The sequence below is a fragment of the Pelodiscus sinensis genome, chromosome 3, assembly GCF_052426305.1.
Source record: "Pelodiscus sinensis isolate ZL-2025 chromosome 3, ASM5242630v1, whole genome shotgun sequence".
NCBI classification, from domain to species: Eukaryota; Metazoa; Chordata; order Testudines; family Trionychidae; genus Pelodiscus; species Pelodiscus sinensis.
The window spans coordinates 125,112,384-125,130,204 of NC_143054.1; the positions used below are offsets into that span (position 1 = coordinate 125,112,384).

At 40.9% G+C, this 17,821-nt stretch overlaps 1 protein-coding gene across 1 annotated transcript in view; it reads right to left on the reverse strand.

The window, feature by feature from the left end:
- The window catches only part of GALNT2 (polypeptide N-acetylgalactosaminyltransferase 2), a 140,899-nt gene that overhangs the window by 26,310 nt on the left and 96,768 nt on the right, over window positions 1-17,821 (reverse strand). The window contains exons 8-13 of the mRNA XM_075924720.2: window positions 16,645-16,732; window positions 13,448-13,535; window positions 12,201-12,304; window positions 7,376-7,502; window positions 692-784; window positions 430-513 (exon numbers count right to left, since the gene is read on the reverse strand). Coding sequence (XP_075780835.1) covers window positions 430-513; window positions 692-784; window positions 7,376-7,502; window positions 12,201-12,304; window positions 13,448-13,535; window positions 16,645-16,732 — 584 coding nt within the window. The remainder of the gene's footprint in view (window positions 1-429; window positions 514-691; window positions 785-7,375; window positions 7,503-12,200; window positions 12,305-13,447; window positions 13,536-16,644; window positions 16,733-17,821) is intronic.

Sequence of the window (17,821 nt, forward strand, 5' to 3'; positions counted from 1 at the left end):
CTATAGAATACTCTATAAAGAAGGATCTCTCACTAAACGGCACATAAGTTTAAGGCTGCTCACAGAGCTAAGCACACCACATAGGTGAAGCTAAGAGCTTGAAGGAGAACACAGAATGATGCATTTCCAGCAGGCAGCTAGCCCATGAACACAGCAGTTTTAGACAAGCAAGTCAGCCCTCTACACAGTGACTGAATCACAAGATGCAACTACAATACTGATATGAAGCAAAAGTAAAAGGGATGAGCCAGTGAAGAAAACAGCCACAACTCAAGTAGTAAGCAAAAACTGCAAGAGACATGTTTTAAAGTTTTAACCAGCTAATATTCTGTGTGCTTGTGCAGGAGAGATGTAGTAAAATTTCTGGCCAAAATCAGGTAAATCAAGAGCCTATGCTTCTAGAAAACTGAAAAGCTGTTTTAGACTCACCTTAACTCAGGATAGACATTTTCAAGATACCACTTGAAAGGTTTGCAGCTAAGTCTCTTTCTCAATTCCATTCGGCTTTGAATACTAGAGAAACAAACACAGCAAAGTTCTGGCAGTTGCATCTGATAAATTTTAAGAGTACATTTAATACATGAAATTTTGGTCAAATATTTTTCTAAGAAATGAAACACCCTTATACCCTCATAAATTACTAATGGCAAACACAATAAGTGAATGGGAAGAAGCAACAAATCTGACTTACTTGCCATAAGGTACATTTCTGGCTGAAGGCACTGCTGCATAATAGAAGTTTCTGTACTCATCCATCCACACTTCTGCTGCCCTACGTGTATTTCTAGGAACAATCAAATTGAGATGCAGGTTATGTTGTCTCCTGTCAGACTGGCTCATGAAAGCTCATGATACCATCTAAATGTTTTGTTAGTCTTTAAAGTGCTACCAGACTATTTGTTGTTTTTAAAGTTTATCTTATACAGACTAACTCGAAACAATAATGACACTTTTGTCTGTTTTGATTTTTCCTCCACCCACTGCTACACATACCACAGAGGTGATATGACTGAAGCAGACACATTTGGAATGGACTTTGTGCCTTTCTTTATACTTAGGCCTAAGCCACATTTAAAATTTAAGTTAACAAAGCTATGATGTTCAAGAGTGCAAAAAATCTACACCCTAAGTGCCATTATAGGCCCTGCAGTGTAAGGATGGGTTAAGGGTTTGTCAACACCTGAAAATTAACCCATAAGAAGATAAATAATCCATTTTAATTCAGAACCAATTCCTAATTAGCTACCTAAGTGGACACTTATTTTACAATAAGAGTTCACACATGGAGTTAGTCCAGAACAATAGACAAGTCATAATAGCTAGTCAATTCTTCAAATTAGAGAAGGTAAACAAGTTTTGTTCAATGCTTCCATTTTCTACAATGCTCTTTTTGAAAGCTATTTGGTTACTTTACTGAGCTTGCACAGAAACGAAATTTAATGAGTGGTTTTTGAATCAGCAACTTGAAAGAATCTAAAATCTCAATAGCTGGAAATATTTGACAGTTTGCCTTTTATCTTACAAGCAGCTTTCACTAAAGCCACAGAAGACTGACACACAAGCTTATGGAATGTTCATTTCTTGATCTCCTCTTGAAATAATTCCCAAAATAGCTATTTCAAAATAAAGTTATTCTGCTGGAGTTATTTTGAAATAACCAGCCTCTTATTTCGAAATCATGGGCTTGATCGTGTGGATGCTCCGCTTGTTATTTCAAAATAAGGGGAGTTATTTTGAAATAACTCCCCAGTGTAGACCAGGGCTCAATGATTGCTTGTTCTGCTCATTCTCTCTCAAGCACCTGGCATTGGCCACTGTCAGAAGACAAGATACAGGGCTAGATGGACCATTGGTCTGATCTAATACAGTGGTTTCATCTGAAGAAATGGGTTGTGCCCACAAAAGCTCATGATACCATCTACATGTTTTGTTAATCTCTATGGTGCTGCTAGAGTATTAGTTGTTTAAGTTTTTCCAGTTACAGACTAACTTGGCTACCCCTCTGAAACTTATACTTATGTTAGCTTTGGATAACATATATTGGTTTGAACAAAATACAGGACTATGTAGCACTTTAAAGACTAACAAGATGGTTTATTAGATGATGAGCTTTCGTGGGCCAGACCCACTTCCTCAGATCAAATAGTGGGTCTGGCCCACTATTTGATCTGAGGAAGTGGGTCTGGCCCACGAAAGCTCATCATCTAATAAACCATCTTGTTAGTCCTGTATTTTGTTTCAGCTATACCAGACTAACATGGCTACATTTCTATCATATATTGGTTTGGGAGCTGAAGACATTTTTATTTTGTATCTTTCTGATTCTGCGGGGGAAATGAAATAACCACAAGCTGAAGAATGCTGGTCAAAAACTCCTCAATGTAAAAATCACCAGCGAAGAGGAAGCTCAAACAACCTCTGAGCTTTGATTGTTTCCTTGTGGAAACAACTAAATTTTATAAATAAACTCTTTCAGCCAAAACTCAGTTGTTTTTTAGCTCCCCCTCTGTTTCTGGCATTTGTCAAGGAATACTTCCAATTTAGTCAACAGCAATTCAAGTGTAAACAAAATTGTATAAAATCTAATCCTCCTCCACCCATCCCCAAATAAAAAACAATTATGAGATGTAAGGGTTTTCATGGCCTTTCTGTCCTTGAGACAGCTGTGCAGCCAAAGCAGGAGGAGAAAAATCAGCTATGTGGAAAGGCAAAGCAGAAGAGATATTTGTTACAGGCGCCTACTGTCTTTACAGTTCAAATGGATACTGATTTCTTAACGTCATTTTGAAAAACAAAGATGGGGACAAGTTTTAAAAATATTTTCCCTTTCACTATTTTCCCCATTCACCCATTACGTGTAATGAGTGTAAGGATATCTGTTTGAATAAGGAGATCCCACTTGTGCTAACTAACATTAACCCTTGCAATTTGGTTGTATGCATCTGACATGTGATGTCACAGCTTTTTCAACCCAAATGCAGTTTTGGATAGTGCTCTAGACACACTAATTTGATTATATTATATTCCATTTCCTATTGCTTGACTCTGAGCTGTTTCTCTGAATGTAAGAGCTTGGTGAATAATGGATTTTTTTTAAATAAAAAATGACATTTTTCCAATTTTTTCAGAAACATCAAAATGTAAAACAACAAAACAAAACAAAAAAAACCTTGAGTCAAAATGAAACATGTCAGAGTAATGTCAAAACATTCCATTGCAAACCAAACACTTTCATTTCAGAGTTCAGGTATTTAAAAAAAAAAAAAAAAAAAAAAAAAAAAAAGAGCTAGATTCACAAAATTGTTAGAGAAGGTAGTGATGATGCCTCCTTTAAAAGCACTTTCTCCCCGGCCCAAAAGCTATCCATTCTCGTTGCTATTGATAATTCATACAGGGCAACAGACAAGGACTGCAGCCTAGAAGGTAGTGCACTCTAAGGATGTTAGATGGTAATTGAATAGTTGTGTAGCCATATTCAATTTTAGCGGTTATGCAACCATTCAATAGTCCCTGGGGCAAGGTGGCAGCCACTGTGCTCCTGGCCCCACTCTCGGGGAGCCCAATGCCACTGTATCAGAGGCAGCAGCAGGGATTAGCAGTAGCCCTTGTCTGAAGGGGGAGGGGGACAGTAGAGAAGGAGTTCAAGCTCTCTGAGGACCCTCCCACAGACACAGGCTACTCCACGAGAAGCTGGAGCAGCTTCTGTCTGAGAGGAGCTCAGACACCCCACCAACAGGGGCTGCTGCTGTGGAGCAGCCTCTCCTGCACCTCCCCTATGCTGCTGCCTCCCGTCTACAGGAGGTGGGGGCAGCAGAGAAGGTGGCACCACAGAGCCAGAGCTGTGGAGGGAGGGAGCTGACTTTTAAGCTCACGCCCTCCCTCCCCCTCCAGAGAAGTAGCAGGGAGAGGGGGGCAGACAGGTCTGCAGAGTCAGCATGCGCAGAGAGCCACTTAACAGCTGGCTTCCCGTGCGTATTGGCTCAAGCCTGTCCCCTTTCCTCTCTGCGGCAAGAATGGGGGGAGGGGAGCCAGCATAAAGGTGGCTTCCCACAGGTACTGGTTCCTGCCTTCTCCCCCTTGTTGTTTTTAAAGCTACAAACTAGTACGGCTACCCCAACTCAAACTTTTTACCGCCTCTTGTCATTTTGTGACTCCTGTGCCTTTCCATTTGCTTTGTCAAAATGCCTGAAAATCAAAATAGAACTGAAAAACTGAATGTTGACATTACCAAAACGTTTTGATTATTCCAGTTTGGTTGAAAGTATTCTATGAATCTAATACTATTTCACAAATAGTTTTGGCTAACCCAAACATGCTTTTTTAGCTATTTGTCTGAAAAAAATGTTACCTGCCTCTATTAAGTACTTAAGCCTTACGGGAGGAAAATCATCTTGGCATCAGCCCAAAATTGAAAATTACGGAGAAATGTGCAAATTGCACAGGCTTTCATTAACATGACCCTGAATGCTACTGTGACATTAATATGCAGCTATGTCATAAACCCAACCCAGAACTGGAATCACTAGATCTTTCTATTCCCTGGTGTAATATCAGTATAGGAGCAGGGCTGCAATCAAGACAGAGCATTTCATTATCATCTTTTGTTTCTTCATACATGCCATTATTAGTTTTCCACAGCAGCATAAAATTCAGGTCAACAGAAAGGCGAAGCAGATACTTAAAGAAAAATTCCTGCTAAAATGATTGAGAGAAACAAAACCAATAATTTTATTTTGCCAAATCAGCCAATTCATTAGTGACATACTAAATGTGGAATCAATGTAATCCTACAGAATCTGCACTTCCAGAGAGAGTATTTTATCTAATGTGAAACACTGACTAACGGTTTGGCTCAGAAGCTCCCCAGTCTGAAGAACCTGTAGTACAAACAATTTTATTCTGTTTGCATTTAGCATCTTGTAAATCCTATAAATTAAGACTCTTGGGCTTCATCCATTTGGGAGCTCTTGCAGGAATTCCCAAAAACAAATGCTCAACATATTTTGCACCTGGAATTAGGGTTTGCCTAGGCTACAATATTACAGTGTTTCAGCTACCATGCAGTTTCAACATAAAATAGACTCTTCTTACAAAAACAGAGGGTTTTTCCATCCACCTCATCAAGTCTCAGTAGCATTCTTCCATCAGCCTCGCTGCAGCCACACTGGGTTAGATTGGTATAGCTAGGATATTCAATTTCTGATACAGGCAATCCCCGACTTATGTCGGATCCGCACTTACGAACGGGGCTTTTCTCACCCTGGAACTCACGGGCGGCGGGTCGCCACCCGTGTCCTCTGGGCTGAGAAAAGCTTCTCCCGGTCTCCCTGGTCTGCTGGGGGGCCCCAGCAAAGCCTCTGGACCCCCCCAGCAGACCAGGGACACCCGAGCAAAGCCGCTGCCTGGGCGGCTTTGCTCCTGGGCAAACGAGCAAAGCCGCCCAGGCGGCGGCTTTGCTCTGGTGTCCCTGGTCCGCTGGGGGGGTCCAGCGGCTTTGCTGGACCCCCCCAGCAGACCAGGGGGACAGGAGCAAAGCCGCGGAGCACGCCTGCAGCAGGACAGCCCGGGCGCGCTTGAGCTGTCCCCCTGCGGGCGTGCTCTGCAGCTTTGCTCCCAGTCTCCTGACCAGCAGACCAGGGAGATGGGGAGCAAAGCCTCGGAGCACGCCCGCAGTGGGACAGCCGGGGCGCGTTTGGGCTGTCCCGCTGCGGGCGTGCTCCGTGGCTTTGCTCTCCGTCTCCCAGGTCAGCAGACCAGGGAGACGGAGCAAAGCAGTGGAGGACTTGGGCGGTCCCGCCACCCCGTCTCCCTGGTCTGCTGGGGGGGGGGTGGGCAGCTAGTGCCCCCCCCCCACCCTAGCAGACCAGGCTTTTCTTGCCTACCCCTGGGGTAGAGCAGCTGGGGGCTGCCGGGTTGGTCCCGCAGCGCCGCTCCGGACCAACCCGGCAGCACCCCAGCTGCTCTGCCCCAGGCGTCCTGATTCAGCCACTGCTGGTCAGTTTCAGCAGCGGCTGAATCAGGACGCCTGGGGCAGAGCAGCTGGGGTGCTGCTGGGTTGCTCCAGTAGCGCCGAGGAGCCGCGCTACTGGAGCAACCCAGCAGCACCCCAGCTGATCTGCCCCAGGCGTCCCCAAGTCAGCCGCTGCAGAAACTGACCAGCGGCTGACTACAGGAAGCCCGAGGCAGAGTTGCTCTGCCCCAGGCTTCCTGGAATCAGCCACTGATCAGTTTCAGCAGCAGCTGACTTGGGGATGCCTGGGTTTCTTAAGTTGAATCTGTATGTAAGTCAGAACTGGCATCCAGATTCAGCCACAGTTGAAACTGATCAGTTTCAGCAGCGGCTGAGGCCAGTTCCAATTTACATACAGATTCAACTTAAGAACAAACCTACAGTCCCTATCTTGTACGTAACCCAGGGACTGCCTGTACATCTATGTGGATCTAAATTTTAAGTGTAGACCAGGCCTCACACTGCATCTTTGTTTTTTTAGGAAAACAATACATGAGTGATAATTTCTTATAGGCATGTGCATGTAATACTACTACAATGTACTTACTTACACAGTGCCTTGAGGCATAGGTCTCAAAGCTCTTTACAAATGTTGATAAAAATCACTAACCTCAGACAACAGAAGGAAAACCGAGAAAGTTAGCGATTCAAGTTCACACAGTGAATCAATAGCAAAGATGGGATTTCTTACTGAACTATGAGGCTTCCTCAAAAAGATTTTGACAAGCCAGATTTAATAGGTGCAAGAATCAGAATCTGGGCCTGTGTGATTATTAACATGACACCTTATAATTACGTAGTATTGAACTGAGCGCCCCAAACCAAAATGCAACACACAAATACACTAAAAGTGTACAGTTGGAGGATTCTGAGTGTCAGATGTGGAAAAAATGAACAATTTTCTTCATCTTTTAAAAACAAACTGAATACTAATATAAAGCCTTTATTTCCCACAAGATCTTTTAGATATAGACACCAACACTTTTCAAAGTTGATGGTAAGTTTCTACTGTTAATATATAAAATATTTTCTAAGTACATCAAGCATTTCTTCCCTTTCCCTATTTGGCCCAGAATTCTTCCGGATGATACCAGGCAATTCCTCAGCTCTTTATTAAAATGTTACATCATTGTCAGAATAGTCCTCCAATTTTTATTTTTGCCCTAATTTGAGCTTCTGAGTTATCACTAGAGCTGAAAGGTAATCTCCTTTTAATTAAACAATTTCTTCATAACATTTTGACTTCAGATCATATTGTACATATTTTAGTAGTATGCCTTGGAAGTTTAATGAAGCTACTGCCACCTGCTGGCAAACTGGAAAAAACCCACAAATCCATATAGCCAAGAACTTGAAAACAGTTACCTTGCAAACACAGTACCACTCCCACCAGGGAAGGTGTAAGGATGTTGCTTGCGGAATACATGACCCACTCTGCTGCATGGGATAATTTCAAGGCTCCCTCCACACTGCCACACTCTGAATGAAATCTCTGCAATCAGGAATGCATGATAAGTATCCACATAAACGTAAAGTAATTTGGAAATTCTAAACCTTACATTTTTTTCCAGTATATGTGCACTATATCGCACAGGATTAAAAGGAAATATTTAGCTTGCAGAGAACATGCTGAGCTTTTATAGGTATTTGCTTGAAAGAAAAGTACAGATGGCTCTCTGAAAAAGCTAACAAACTGGGTTCAGTGTGTCTCACCACCTCACTTAAGTGGTCTATAAGCTCTGGAGAAGCAGCTATTGGATTTATATTCACATCCATTTGCCTGCCAGCATTTAAAAAGTTTTACTGGTGAATTTTACTAGAGGGTTTACACAGCTTTCCTCCTAGAGATTAAAATTCTATAGTGAACTGATGCAAAACAAAAGCAACTAAATTCAAGTATGAACTATGTAGAGTTGTATTCATTGATGAGTTTGAAATGAGTTTGCATAGCTTCAGCAGAGAGCTGGTAAAGGGTAAGCACACAAACAGGTGTCAATATTCGATTTTATAAGTGGCTTAGAAGGATTTCTTCTGACTGTCAGGTCATGGAATTAAAACTGGAACAGCTGGCATAGAAAAGCTAGTGGGTTTTTTTAAAGGCTTGAAATCATCACAAATTCAGTCCAACAAGATAGTATTTGCAGTAAATATTGATTTTATTTTTACAATCAATTTTGAAATACCTTTCACACACAACCAGTTTACATATCATGCATAGACTCCTTCATTATGCATCACTGTTTGTTCTTTCAATTAACCAAATTACCCCATTAACCACCCCCCACCATCCAAAATACAGGTTTTGCGACACCTTATAGCCCGAGACAGTGGGGAAGCAGAAGGTGAAAGGGTAAAAAGTAGTGGAGAAAGGTAGATAAGGAAAAGTCAATAGGGAGAGTACACACTGGTTATAGTTTTAACTAACTCCAATGCTAGAATCTGAATAGTCATTTAAACACTGTGATACTGGGGGAGAGTAAAAAACCCAAATCTTATTTCCCTCCCCATAGCCATTACATAAAGCAGGCATAGGGATAGATTTTTATTTAAATTTTACAGTCCCAACTATATACCTCTGAATGGATACACATCTGTGATTTCATCAAAAAGACATAAAACAGTCAGTTTGGTAAAACTACATACAGTATATTCCAATGGCATAATATGTGTATAGCTTTGTTCAACAACAGACTCACTCTTGCTGCTGTAGCATTTCACATATAAAAACTATGAAGGAAGCCTTGTTTGCTCACTAAATGGTTAACAAAAATCAAATTGCCACAAAGAAGAACCTCTAAACCAGAGTTTAGATCCAAATAGGCTTCAGGTTGGATCTGACTGGTCCCGGACGAAGTAGTTTGCTAGACCAGAGGAGTTCCTGGTGGGGGTAGGGGTTGTCACCAACCTCCCTGCTGGGCTCCCCTCCCCACCCCAGCCTCCAAGGGCTGCAAGCTGCCCTCATGACCCCACAGCTGTCAGCTCCATGCCTCCTCCCCAACCCCCAGCACCCCTGTCAGCTCCATAGCCCCACTAGCTCTGCCTCCGACCCAGCTTCCCTGCCCTGCCAGCTACAGGCTCTGGTGTCCCCCTGGCTAGCTCCGCTTTGAGCTGCCAGGGCACACTAGTCCAAAGGTCCCGCCGCCCGCTTCCTCCCCCAGCAGACCAAGGAGACACGGAGCGGCTTTTCTCGCCGCGGAAGACACGGGCAGTGGGACCCCCCGCGTCCTCTGCGGCGAGAAAAGCCTGGTCTGCTGGTGGGGGGGCACTAGCTGCGCCCCCCCCCCCCCAGCAGACCAGGGAGACGCAGGTGGTGGGACCGCAAAGAGGCGCCGCGGTCCCACCGCCCGTGTCCTCCACGGCTTTGCTCCGTGTCTCCCTGGTCTGCTGGGGGGGGGGGGGGGGCACGCAGCTAGTGCGCCCCCCCCCCCCCCAGCAGACCAGGCTGTTCTCGCTGACGCCTGGGGTCACTGGGCGCTGCCAGGTTGGTCCCGCAGCACCGCTCCACGGTGCTACTGGACCAACCCAGCAGCACCCCAGCTGCTCTGCCCCAGGCGTCCCCAAGTCAGCCGCTGCTGAAACTGACCAGCGGCTGACTACAGGAAGCCCGAGGCAGAGCTGCTCTGCCCCGAGCTTCCTGGAATCAGCCGCTGGTCAGTTTCAGCAGCGGCTGACTTGGGGACGCCTGGGGCAGAGCAGCTGGGGTGCTGCCGGGTTGGTCCCCGCAGCGCCGAGGTGCGGCGCTGTGGGGACCTACCCGGCAGCGCCCCAGCTGCTCTGTCCCAGGCGTCCAGATTCAGCCGCTGTTGAAACTGATCAGCGGCTGATTCCAGGAAGCCCGGGGCAGAGCAGCTTTGCCTTCGGCTTCCTGTAGTCAGCCGCTGGTCTGTTTCAACAGCGGCTGAATCTGGACGCCAGTACCGACTTACATACAAATTCAACTTAAGAACAAACCTACAGTCACTATCTTGTACGTAACCCGGGGACTGCCTGTAACAGCTAAAATTTCCTGTGGTTACACAATTATTCAATTACATGATAGCTAACATTCCTAGTATTCTGTGCTGCTATTAGCTAATTTACCCTTAAATGTCTTTTAAGAGCCCTGTAAAAGCAGTGGAAGCATTGGTAATGCTGCGAGACAATATTGACCTGTCATGGTTTGGCAAATTCTCTGATTCGGCAAAGGTTGCATTCCTGACGATGTCAAACTAGAGAGGTTCAATCTGTACAATGTAGATTTCTGGTATTTGTTGTGTGTATTGTTCATTTTAAATAGAAAATGCAGGCTATTCAATTTTTATTGTCAATTCATTTTGACCTAATACTGGGGTGCATGCAGAAAGTTCACTACTTGCTACTCTTAACTTCATTTATGCAGCAATTGACACCAGTAACAGGAAGAAAAGTAACTGCCCAGGGAGTCTTCAGAAGTGCCTCTAGCTTCCCTCACATCCTTCCAGATGGGGAGCAGGGGCAGAGGGAGCACCATAAAACAGCTCTTTGTTACTCTCAAAAGCTCTGCTTCTTGAGAAAAGTTACAGCTTGCATCCTACCCTCTCCTCCTCCAAGTCCCTGATCCAGCAAGCATTTAAGTGCCTGCTTAACTTTAAGCACATTAAATCAATAGGACTACTCATGCAGGAAGTTAAACATGTATTTAAGTGCCTTGCCGGATTAGAGCCCAAAGAGTATTCAGGAAGTGAAAGGCAACAGTATGGAGAAGATGGAATAGCAGGAGATAAAGTGTTTGGACAAACATCTCAGGATTGGCTATGACACTCAGGATTGTGTTTCCACTGAAGGAAGGATTGAGTGAGTTGCTGGAACCTTCTCCCAACAAGTAAAGAAAGAAGGGCATTAAAACATACTGACTCAAGGGTAATACTGTATGCACTGGTTTAAAAATACTTTCAGTTAAAGTAAAGTTAACTGCCACATGCAGTATTAATTTTACAATGAATTTCCTCAGGTTTTTTTTTTTTTAAAGTGACCATAATTGCAACATTCAAATAAGTATGATTTAGTAATACACAATCAATATGAGAGCCAAAAACTTGAATAAAAGTGTTTAAATATTCCATTGTGTATTCTTGTTCAACCAGGACTTATTTTAGTGAAGTTCTATGGCCTGTTATACAGGATGGCAGACTACACAATCCTTCTAGCCTTTGAACATATCAATTATTTGTATTACTGTAGTATATTTCCGGCAACACATTCAGATAAATGCACTCTAAGCCTTTAAATAAGTAAGTATGTAAAAACCCTGGACAGACAGATACACACTAAAAGCAGTATACTTTGCATGTGCAGTGCACAAAATTTGAATTGTAACTGGTTTCCAAATAACACTGCTTCAAAAAACTAAGATACTTAATTTAGCCCTTCAGTAAAAGACAATAGCAAACAGGAAGTTCTAAAAAGTTGTCACGGTGAAAAATGTTTTTGAATACAAGACACTCAACAGAGGTAAAAAACTTCATATTGCTCTAACCCAAACAACTAAAACAGAATTATTCCACTCAAATATCACCCTTGACCTAAGAACAAGCCTCAGATCACGGTCAAAGGCTATTTCCCCTTTCCCCCACAAAAAACAATACAATTCTCTTAAGCTTAGGTCCAAGTGGTCCACTAGGACAGATTAAAAAATTATATTAGATCAGTCTTCATCCAGCTACATTTCAACTGACTTCTTAAAGTACACATAAGAGGATTAAACTCATGAACTTTTGTATTCTGCTTTACATGATTAAATTTCAGCAGCATCTTAGGAAGCCCTTTCAACTGGTGGCACTTAGAACCTGCTGCATTTTAATCAATTTTGCTAAAAGGGAGTGGCATTTCTGAGCTACATAGGAACGTTTTTTTCCAAAAAGTACATCTACATTCCTGCAAATTCTTCCTTCCCTCCTTTCTTTTCGTGGCTTGCCTTTTCACAAAAGTAATTGAAAGGTATAGTTAAATGCTTCCCTCTCAGACATTCATATTCAGCATGCCAGCCTATCCTATTCCAATGCTTTATTTTAAAGTGAAGCTTTGTTGTCTCAATATTTGCCAATAACCCACTTAGTTAATTACCATTTCAATCCTCTCTATAAATGAAGCCCATGATCTCAAAAAAAAAAAATATAGGTTAAAGAAATAATTTTCTTTTCTTCAAAGGAAATCCAATGAGAAATGTACATACCTAAGTTTTCTCCACCCCACACATCCATCATCATATCGTATTTTCCTAACTCTTCGAAATAGAATTTGTCCATCACAAACAAGCCGCCAGCTATCATTGGTGTTCTAAAGAGACAGAAGGGAGAAAGTTAGAAGTTAAATATTGAATGATCTATCTGCCACTTGAACCTTCCAGGCTGAATAGCGTTGCACTGTTTTTATCTTGCAAGATTTAATCACCATTCCTTATGTAGTACTACATACATGCCACCACACTAGCATTTCTAAGGAATATACTCCGTCATGATTTATATAGCTAAAGTTTGTTTCTACTTCCAGATCCTTATTCAGGTCTAAAGTTCCTTTTAATATAGGACATGTATTCACAGTCATACTGATTTTTAAAACCCCTAACAGTCTTAGCCTAATAAAGATATTAATTTCAATTCAAGAAAGAAGAGGTCATCTTATTAGCGCAGACAGCACACTAAAATTCTTAGAAATAATACTGTTCACTGTAACTATTTCTATTGGAGGGTCTCAAGAGTGCTAAACAAGCAATCAATGAACTAAGCCACATCATCCCAGAGAGATGGGTCAATATCCCATTTTTGCAGCTGGGAAAAATGAGGAAGTCCAGTCAGTCATAATAGGCTTCAGTCAATGTACATTTTTCAATGTGTGTCAAATCAAGCAATGTACGTAATGTTCATGTCATATATATCTGACAATTGATAGTTAACCCATGATGTTTAACAGCCAACAAGCTGGTTAAAAGATAATTCTACACATTCTAGAAAAAGGGAAAAATAAAGGAAGTTCTTCATGTTGTCAGACTTTTGCTTATTATGTTTATCAATAATGGAAGCTGAACAATAAGGAACATCATGATTTTATTTCCATTCAAATGCACAGGCTTTTATTATCGGTTTCTTTTTTCTATTCCATGTGGTACACCACCAGCTTGCACAATACTAAAAACCATACGTTTAGTTAGAAGAATATGGGGGTGGGGGAGAAGGAGAGAAAAGACAGCAAAGGATGACACTTAGCGTGAGGCTACCTGCATGCAATGTTCTGGAACAACATTATAGTACTGCAAGTTTTCATCTTGCATATAAACTTCCATAAAAGGACTCCCTAGTGCTTATCAGTAAGCATAGGGATCATTTGCTAAGACAATATTTGTGAGCTGGTAGTTCAGGAAGTTGCACTTTTAAAAATATATACAATTGTTTTGAGAGGAGAAGGGTGGTAATAGGAACATACTTTATGGGAGCAACTGGGTTTCCTTGTCTTGCTCTTCTTTGCTCTGGTGTCATGTAATCCCATTTGAACACCAAATTCCAATCAAAGCCTATGAGGGACAAACAAGAGGAAAAAAAAAAAAGTTAAGCTGAACCATGAATGTAAACTTTTACTAACAAATTTATGACTAAAATTACTGGGATCCGACATTCAAATTAGATAGAAAGCGCAAAATGAATAGTTTTAACATATGGACTCCAATGAAAATCTAAGCTCAGGGTTAACCTGTGGGGAGAGAACAATGGAAAGGAAAGGACAGAACAAATAAGACTCCAGATGAAAGAAGAAGCTGAGTATGACACAGAAATGGGCTCAAATGTAAACTTAGTTTATCTTGAAATACTTCTCTATTGTATTTTAAAACATACCATTCAGCAAAACTGAATGGAGAAACAAAAAGCCTCAATGATTTAGTCTCCTACATCTATGGGTAAGTAAAACATCAAAGAACTTTTTAGTCATCACAGACACAAGAGGGGATTACCAAAGTTATTGTCTGACTTGTCAGACTGTACATACCATTCCAACATCAGCTAATATTTATTTGTTCATCTCTGTTTACTACAAGAACTCTCCTGGATGTCACAATACTTTATTTACATTTTCTTTCACCTGCCTAGTTTGGAAATCTATTTATGCCACTTTCTTTAACTGCATGCTTAGAAAATATGGCATCTTAAAACCTTCAGAGGCATTGCTTTAGTTGTAGCTAAAAATTGTTTTATATAAGGCTGAAAAAAAAATCTCTTTCTTTGAACTGCTTGCTTTGTGACTTAAGATTAGAAAAACAAGCATAGAAACTGCCAAAGATTAATCAAACCAATCACCTATTTAGTCCAACATCCTGTCTTCCAGCTAAGGGTAAAACCAGATGCTTCAGAAGAAGGTACTAGAAACGCAGTAGTTAAATTAGCAGTTCACTGATCAGCAGTGAAAATTTCTTCTTGTCCCGTCACTGGGGAAGACTTATGTCCTGAAGCATGGAGCTTTATAAAAGATACTAGGAGAACGCTACAAGCTTTATTATATAATGGCTAACATGCCAGCTATTCACATTACACCTGCTACCAAAAGCATGTAGAACAGATGAAGTGAACTAATGGAGGATTTCCAGATTTGTCAGAAAGCTCAGGGTTTTTTTTTTATTATTATTATTATTATTATTCCATGAATACAGGGATAGCAGTTTGCCCTTTGGAGAAATGGAATGAAAAGGGGGGAAAAAACCCACATAACTGGCTGAGAAACATTTGCCCCACAAACTCTATCGCACTAAGAATCCTTAATGCATGCCTGTTGATTTCTGCCTGGCAGAACTGATGTGGACATCAAAATGAAAAACAGCTGAATTCATTTTCTACCCACACAAGATATTTATATTAAATTTATATTCACAGAAAGCGAATATAGTTCTGAAGTTTTATGAGAGAAACCAAGTCTTAAAAGACAAACCAAGTTTGAAGGTTCCTATAAAATGTTAATAGTACAGAAATTAAAAGATTTCGTATTAAAAGCCATTTTTAGATATAAAAGGAAATAGTATTACATTAGGTAATAATGTACAGTCTCCATCACAACAAGAAAAACTTCTATATTCCACAAAATGGTTTGAACTACAGTGGCCTGTACTATAGTTGCTGTTCGAGAGCACTATTGAGGGAAGAGTTATATACCCTATACTGAACACAAGGGGTCTCTTTTGGAACGCAGGAGCAAGTTACTTTGTAACACAGAACAAGCGTAGAGATCACTTCTAATGATAGTGTTCTCTCACCATCCTCAGTCACTGGGGAAAGCCTGAGCTCACTGACTCAATAAAAGGAGTTGTTTTAAACAAGCATCACTCAAGTATATGCCTCATGTGAAAAAGGAATGTCCTCTTACTTCATTTGCAGGACACACTCCTAGCACTGTTTTGATCTAATTTAACAACATTTTATTACAATAATTGCAAAGATTTTTTTTCCAACGGGCAATACCACAGTGCGAAGATGCTGAAAATTGCCTTGGACCAAAAAGATGAAAACATATGGAAACTGGCTAGATTTAAAAGTGGATTTATGGATTTTCCCCTTCTCATCCTTTAATAAAAATTAATTTAGTGCTTAGACAGGCACGGCACTGCTAGCCATGGGCTTGATACTCAAGCACAGTGCCTGAAGTGAAGGCTGACAATATTCAGTCTAGTTTTGCTAGTAGGGATCATTCCTAAAACGGACAGTACTACCAAAAGATGTAGTGGCAGTCTCAGTAGACACTAAAAACTAAATGAGCACGGAAACTGAACTACATTCTAAACCATGGAACCTTTCTAAGCCATGGGTAAAACACACAGGAGACCAGCAGGAAGGGGCTTACATAGTACCTATTATATGGACAGAGTTCAGTTTCCGGGATTGTCATTCATCCACTTTGTTTTGTCTTTTATTTTAGTGGCAGAACTGAAGAGCTCAGACCTGCTTTGAAGTTTTATAAGTGGTATAAAGCATTGAGTGACAGTAAACTATTCATACTGAATAGGTTCCTGGAGTGCTTTTAATTTATGGTTTTGAAAGAATATTTGGAATGGTAGAATCTGAGTTCTACAATATAAAATTAAGAAATAATGGAATGATAGAATCTTTTCAACCAATATACATTTTTGAAGGTGCACACTGTACACTACCAATGCACACAATTCATGACTGATAATACAAACACTCTTAGTTCAAATTGAAAAGCGTTTAGTGTTAGTTTTTAAATAAACGGGCATAAATGCATCCAGGGCAGGGTGCAGGGAAAATCAATAAGCACAACACTGCTGACGACTTGCCAAACTGTATAGTGATAAATGCCTTATTTAAGAGCAGAATCAAATACTGGCCTTATGCTGCTCCTAAAATGCATATAAAAGCTACCATCAACATTGGTGAGAATTCTGCATGAGGATTCAGGGTTGGATAAACATCAAGAGTTTGTTTTTGGCTTAAAACAGCTTTAAAATAATGGAACCAGAATCCAATTTGAGGCCAGGCTAAGACTGTATTAAAACCCCAAGTAGATGTGCGAAAAGGAACAAGGGTGCATTAATGCTGTCTGTTTTGTGAATGTAGCGGTTGTGTTTTGTGCTTTGATGCATTAATTTTTTTGTTGACTGATATTCCAGTACAGGTACATACCGCCTTTTAAATCAGCTGACGCCCCCACGTACTGGAAGTTGTCCATATTAATTACATCAATTATAGGAGACACAACTCTGGTCTTGTCCTAAAATAAATATTAAAAAGTAATATTGAAATAATGAAATCAAGAGAAAAAAATTCAAGCAGGATGAGATGTCTAATAGTTTAGTGGGAGACCATTAGCTCCCCTTTTCCTATTTTTGACTCACTCAACAGTCAGAATTTCTCATTCAGCTATCTTAAGAGATTATTCTCCATTCCCTCCAGAAGCAGCTGCCTTATCTTGTGCCTATCACCCATCTCTTCATCCTAGTCTATTTTATATAACCCCTTCTCCAACTTGATCCTGAAGCAGACATCACTGCCCTGCACATCAAATCTCAGAAGGCAAGTTGGAAGCTCTTACACCATTCTCAGCTCAAAACTAGCCCGAATAACAGGAGTGTTAAAGCTGCTCCAGAAATCACATCTCAAGTTTCCTGCAAACCAATATACTGCAGTACTCACCAGATCTTTACTAGTCTACTAACTTCTCCCATTAAAAAAAAACAAAACTGGGTTATCAGGTGATCCATTCCACACTAGCATGTGACATTGGAAATTTGGGTTCGAGGTCAATTGACTCAAGTAGGTTGGAAAAATATCAAAATATTAAATCCATGAAAAGTCACTAATTTCTAGCAACAAAGCCTTTGGACAGCTATCACATCCATCAGTAGTGAAATTGCTTTGAATACTACTCCAAACAACACGTTCTTCAAATGCAAACTGTTTTATCAAATTCACTGAACTTTCTCTCTTGTTACTACTGAATATATCCACTGGATCTCTCAAAATTACTGAATTCTTGATATGCCAAACTCTAATATTTGGAATGTTTCATTTCTTCCGTTAAGTGTTTCTGAAAGCACATCTAATAAATACATTCCAATATAACTTCTGACATTTGTTTGAACAACCTTGAAAAATATTTGCTTGCATGCAAAGTGATAACAGAACTCTGGGCTCAGATATAAGATTCAGATTGCATCATTTTGATAACATGCATGGATAACATTTCAGAACAGAATGCCAACAATTAAGGACATGACCAAAACATGTAGCTCAAGAAATCCCTGTAGATTTAGTGTAGAAAATGTAAAGAGGTCTCCAATAAAGAGGCGGTGATCTATTT